General features: G+C 33.1%; 1 protein-coding gene across 1 annotated transcript; it reads left to right on the plus strand.

Moving 5' to 3' along the window:
- Positions 1-598: 598 nt before the first annotated feature.
- Positions 599-6,647, plus strand: LOC145948365 (uncharacterized). Its single transcript, XM_083058065.1, has 6 exons — positions 599-615; positions 682-932; positions 2,170-2,342; positions 2,441-2,594; positions 5,745-5,873; positions 6,384-6,647. Coding segments are annotated over exons 1-6 (726 nt in total). The 3' UTR covers positions 6,386-6,647.
- Positions 6,648-6,954: the final 307 nt, after the last annotated feature.

A 6,954-nucleotide genomic window follows, 5' to 3' on the forward strand; every position in this document is an offset into this window, starting at 1 on the left:
CTTTATGTTTTTATGTAAAAATTGTAAAAAATAAATAAGTTAAAAAATTAATTTATTACGCGTAAAAAATTACGTAAAGAATGGACGTAAATTATACGGCACATCACTGGGTACAGTATACTTAAATTATATAACTGTGCAATCAATGTACACACAGAAAAATATGATTCTATTTCTAAGAAAAATAATTACTCAGTTTATTTTTCTTCTTTTAAATAACAGTTAGCTTTAATAAAGAATATTTTCTTGATAATAGACTTAAAATAAGTTCATCACTAGTTTTAGAAATACTCATTATTATGTACTCAAATAAAGTAATTATTTTCTTGTAAAAAACATTATAAAATTTTATCAAAGGAAAGTCAAATTTAATTAATTTGAATATTTGATAATATATTAATATAAGAAAATTTATTTGAGCAGAAAAATTTAATGTATTTCTTTCAATTTTATGCAATAAATTCAGAACTAACAAAATATAATTTTGAAATAAGAAATTTGTTCTCGTTCAGAATAAATCCATATTCTCAATTCAAATAAACATATTCTCGAAATAAAATTTATCATTATAAATAAAATTTTTATATTTCGCACAATAATGTTATCTCGAAACAAGTAATTACTCTTGTTCCAATAATTTAACCTTATAATTCTTGAGTGAAGAATATCGGATACTTGAAGTCAATACGAAGCTGGCCGAGCGCACTCGTACATACTCGGCTCTCGGCTTATTCTTTTGTTATCTCCATTGCTGCGGCAACGAGACGAGATATGTCCTAACTCGCGCGCAATTAGTATTACATCAGAAAAAAGCGATTGTCATTTCGACGTTGTGTGTGTATGTGATATCATGGAAAATAGTGCAGTGTCCATATCTATTGCAGATCTATTAAAAAAGATCGGTTGCGATGATTTGATACCACGTTTTGAAGGTAAGTGTATTATTTATTAAGGAAGGATTATATTTTACATTCCGTATGATTTACGATTATGCGTGATTTTTTACTGTTGCTATATTATACATAACATTTAATCTCATCTTATTAATCACTTTCCTGATAAACCATGTACATAATTCTTCATTATAGAACACAATATTCAAGCACATCATGTATCAAAATTATTAATTGATAAAAACATGATAAATGAACTTATCCCAATTATAGGAGATAGACTAAATTTTATCGAAAAATATGAAAAGTTTATTTCACAACAAAAAGAAAATGTAAGTTCTATAATTTGTTCAAATATTTGTAAAATCACTTTCCATTTATTTAAATTATACTTATTTTATTATTAGGATATTTGTATCTTTCAAGTAGAAAATGATGGGTCATTAATTTCAATTCCATTTAATAATCCTTTTTCACAAAAAAAAGATTTGACATCTGTTACGGACACTTCAGATAGTGATGGCACTGTTATAATACCCGAAAACGAACATAGACAGATATCATTCCATTCCCATGAAGAATATAAAACAATGGAAAAAATTGAAATGCCTGACTTTAATTTAACTGAATTACTTGAATTAGCACCAATGGGAAAAGCTATTATTTCTTTTTATAATAATAAAAATTTTTTAAATGATTGCCTTAGAAATAAGCTTGTAGATATAATAATGAGATATTTATTCCCATTTCATTGTAAACAGTAAGACAATTTGTCATGTTCATTAATAAGTCATAGATTTTACAAAATTAATCTGCAATTAAATATATATATTTTTTTTTAAATATAATTTTGTATACAGTTATATTGTTTTTTCAGCCGATTAACTCACAAAAATTATGAATCAATAGTAGCGAAAATACAAAATTTATTTCCTAACGAGCCTCGAACAATTTACTATATTGCTTCAATACGAAAACAAGATTCTGTAACTGGAAATAGTATTATATTATAGCTAAAGGAAAATTAATTGATAAAGCTAAAAATTTGATTTATCAAGGTGGTTATGCAAGATTAACAAAAAAAAGCAAAGCAACAGATATAGTTTATGAAGCACCAAGAAAACAAAAAATCTAAAATAAGAATTTAAGAAAGAAATATATAAATAAATACTATTATACATAACATAAATATAAATAATTTGATGTATTGTTTCATGTACATTTTATGTATATTTATGTATTATATTTAATTTTACAATAAATTAAAAATTTTCAGATTTGTCAACAAATGACTCCTATTTATGGTTAAGTTCTAGAAATGAACCTTGGGAAGAAGTTCTTATGCATTGGAAAAATACATTTCAATTGAGGCAAGAATCAGAAACAACTACTGCTTTTGATTTTATTGAACAATGGTCTATTTTGAAACAATCAAATGTAGACACTCTTGTAAGTTATTAATTAGTATGATTTTCATTTTCTCTCTTTTTTTTTTCCTTTTTTTTCTTTCTTCTCTCTTTCTCTGAAATATATATTTTCTTTTATAGATAAACAGTGATTTTGACGAATTATTTCCAAATCGTAGTCTTAATCTATTTAAATATTGGAACTTATTCTTTGATAAAGTAATTCATTATAAACAGGGTCTCCACAAAGATATTCTAAAAGTTGACATTGAGGATTTGGAATCACATTCTGAAAGTAAGTATATATACATATCTATAGAAGCATCTATATGTTAATAATTTTTTAATTAATTATGAGTGATAATTAAAAAAGTTTGAATGTGTTACGTCCGGCGGACTCCACGATTCTTTTCTTTCCCACGACCAAGGCGAAGTTTGTTGTTAGGTAAATAAAAAAGGAAGAAAAGAGATAATAATAATCTAAGCGGCACGTATATGATAAAACGAAAACGTGCCCAGCGAAACGGACAGCTGCAGATATCGTGAGCGACCGATAAATATTACAAAATCGGTAAATAAAAGAGACCAGGCGGAAAGATGCCGAAAGCGGATTCTTGCCGACACCCTCGCGAATAATAAGTTAAAATCACATATCGGCAAAACATAAAGACGGCGAGAGCGGGCCGGAAGCGAGCCCACCTTTGAGGGGAAAACTAGAACAACGAATTGATAAAATTAAACGTGCCAAGCGAAGCGGCACCGCAGCGGAAACTCTCGCGAGAAACCGACAAACATTGTAAATCGGGAAAACAACGACGGCGAGAACGCGCCGAAAGCAAATCCTTCCCTAGTAAGATTAGGGGAAAACAAATAATGAAAACGAAAGTGTGCAAAATAAGATAGCACACCTGCGGGTATTCTCGTGAGAAAGCGGCGAAAAATATAAAGATTAAAAAGATGCCACACGCATCGCCTCTCAGCAAACAAACTCTAAGCCGCACGTGAGGGCAATAAAGCGAGAACCCGCCGATAAAAGCGGCACTAACAAACGACAAATATCGCGATATAGGAAAAACTAACAACAAACACCGCCGCCGATATCGAAATCTCGAGACATCCCCGTTTTTGGGAAAGCGAGCTCCGATTCGCAGACGCCTGCACTAAACTTTTGATTCGTCGATCCTTGCAACGCTCCCCATAGAAAGGGAAAGTAAAAATATTAAAAACGCGATTATGAACTTCTATTCGCAGGATTTTGTCAAAAGGCGGAACGGAGGGCGTGAATCAAAAACCGGGATATAAACGCGAACTTCTCTGCGGAGCGTCACTTATCGTTCTTCGTCGAACACCCACAGTTTTTCCTTGCGTTTTCACCGCAACACTTAGTGCGCGAAAGACTTCTCAGTGCGAATTCTCAGTGTGAGATCAGCGTGAACACTCAGTGAGAAACTCTGTGAACTTCCGGCATAACAACAATCGGATAGACCAGCCAGAGCCAGAGCCAGCGCCAGAAGCAGACGAAAAAGAAATATATATATATATATATACTACGCTCACTACAAGTAGTAAGTCTATTTTTTATATCACCCTACTAAAAGGAGTTCTTGGATAAATAATATTAGTTAATATTTATTATTTATTTAACTGTCCAACAGACGTTATAGAAAAGTTCGCATTAAACCCCCTCGTCCTCAAGCTCTCCTTATCACCGTCGGGTTCCCTGCATAATAGCAGTGAGAGCTCCTGATCTCACGGGTTCCCTGCGTAATTGCAGTGCGAGCTCCTGATTTTGCGGGTTCCCTGCGTAACTGCAGAGTGAGGCCCACGACCTCTCCTTATCTCGCGGGTTCCCTGCGTAACTGCAGAGTGAGCCCCACTACCTCTCCTTATCTCGCGGGTTCTCAGCGTAACTGCAGAGTGAGCCTCCTTGACTTCCCCCACCATACTAACGAACAGAATCATAAAGGTGCAAACTTTTCAATAATATATATATATGTATATATATATATATATTAAATAAATATTGAAGTTATAAAAACATATATTGAGCCAATATTATATCCATGAACTCCCTCGAAGACTCGCTTCTTATCATTGTCGTTATTTAGTGAAAACCCAGCAGCATTCAAAAAGGGTTATAAAACACTCGCGGAATCGGCGGAATCGACGCTTAAGGCGAGAAGTGGCTCGGGCTACGGCCGACTCATTCCCGGACGATAGTCCAACCCAGGAATTATTAGAGCGCTTAATTACTGAACACATTCAAATAATAAATAAACACAGCAGAAATAGGAACCCCGACACTCCCCTTGACCCTCTGATTTCCTCTTCTGAGCCATCGCGCATTCCCTCTCCAGTACCTCAGAACCACCCTCCCACTCCTTGTCACAATCATTCTCCCTCCCCCTCACCACTTAATATAGAGTGTGACGAAGGTTGCACTTGTCAAGAGGTAGAAGAAATCCCCTTTATTTATAACGAGGCCTACTCCTTTTTAAGGAGACACATCGGGCAAATTCCATTCCAACACGAAGACGAATGTTATAGATGGCTCCTTTCTAATTTCCCTATACTAGAGCTCCCACTCCCAGAAGGCGTTTACACCTGCGGGCCAGACGATCCCGATGAAGAGCAGTTCATGAGAATTGTAGCGGAAAGTCTCCCCGGCGCCCTCATCCCTATGTTTACCCCTATACATCCCAACCCTATCGGATTCCCCGTCGATATCCTCCGCGCCTTCCTTTTCCCTTCCACCGTCGAAATTACCGAACTCTCATAAACTTGCAGTCCCTCTCACACGCACACACATAGACACTACGTTTATATATCTATTATCGTTTAAATTATTGTAACCACCAATCGGGACCTTAAAATTTAAACAATAACTCCCCCCCCTTTTTGTCCCGATTGATGACCTCCGTACTTATGTAACACCCGCGAAACACACACACACACACTCACCTATTTATAGATTAAATCCCGCCCGCGAGTTAATTGTTACGTATGTATCCGTCTTTTTACCGTTTTTATTTTTATGAATAAAACTTAATTTTATTATGAACTCGCGTTTAATTAATTGATTAACCCGCTCTCATTTCCTCCGTCCAGAGATCGCACTAAGGTCCCATCCCGCGCAAAAGAGATTAAATTCTCTTGCCGAAAAGGGACCACCGAGCGAACGCCCTTTAAATAGCGTAAGAGCGACCCTCGCGGTCGTTGACCTATTTGGGGCCTAAACACGTTCGTTCGGCTCGAACAAAACGCACTACCTGGCGTTGTTCGATTTAAGTAGTTACGTCCTTCCTTTCGACTCTTCCTTCCTTGAGTCTGGACGTAACAAATGTTATCTAAGGGTTTCAGATCTTGACATATGTTAAGATTAAGATCATCAGATTTAACTGACAATGAGTATATATAGTAAGATGTTTTTCTTCTATTTTTCTAGATTCCAAAGTAGTAAAGCAAATCATAACTTTGTCATATTTTACCACCAAAAGGAAGACTCATAACAAAGAAAAAACACTGGAAATTTTCGACTCAAGAATGTATAGACTCAATTATAATTCATGCAACTGTGAGTATTATACAAACTACCAAAAATTACAAAAGAGGATGTCAAAATACTGATTCTTGTTTTCCAGAGTGACAAGTAAAAACGATACATTTATAATTTTTGAACTGTAGAATCTGATTTTTATCTTCAAAAGATTGTAATTTGTCGGGAAAGTATTAAAATCAGATATATAAATCTATTAAATATTTAATAAATTATTGTTGTAAGCTTCACGAACATATTTGTATTTTTTTCTTGATAAAATATGAAAGTACGAATTAATACGTTCGTGAAGCTTAATAATAATAATAATTTATGATACAAGATGTTTAATAGTTTCATATTCTGATTTTAATACTTTTCTGACAAATTACAATTATTTAAGATTACAGATTTTGCAGCTTAAAAATTATTTTAAAAATATACTTTTTATTTGCCATTCCTAGAGTAAAAATTAACACCTTTTTAATATCCTTCTTTTATTCTTGAATTATCTTTAAGTGGATATCTGAATATTTTCTGTTCCAATAGAGTGCAGCTGATATTGAAGGTAAAATTAATTTACAAAAGGAACGAGCAAAAATACGGGATCTACCTTTACAACCTTTTCTTTTTGTCGAAGGTCCAACTTACAATGAAATTAATAAAATATACATAGTAATTAATGAAGTAAAATACGCATATGAGAACTGTTTGAAAGCATTAGATATATTTTAAAAAATTTTTCATGTTATGCGTATTTGCTATCCTCCACAAAGCGAACATATTTATGAAATTATTGAAATAGTAATCTTTAACAGCCAAAGGAAATGTTTAAAAAGAAGTTCCTCTATTCAAGATATTATTGAAAATATAAAATTTGATTAGTAAAGTTAATATATAAATAGCCAAGAATTGCAATAGTCAAAAATGAATTGTCCTTATTGTAATGTTAATTTTAACGATATTGATAAATATACATTTCATTTAAAATATATTCATACCAAAGATATTTTTACTTGTTATATCGATAATTGCCTTAGATTTCATAGAAAAGACAGTTTTAAAAAACATATTTTAACTCATGGATTCGATACATCTTTTAAAAAAGTAGATGTTGACG

The sequence above is a fragment of the Prenolepis imparis genome, unplaced genomic scaffold (assembly GCF_030444845.1).
Source record: "Prenolepis imparis isolate NDT839.2.m4 unplaced genomic scaffold, iyPreImpa1.0 SCAF_352, whole genome shotgun sequence".
Taxonomy (NCBI): Eukaryota; Metazoa; Arthropoda; class Insecta; order Hymenoptera; family Formicidae; genus Prenolepis; species Prenolepis imparis.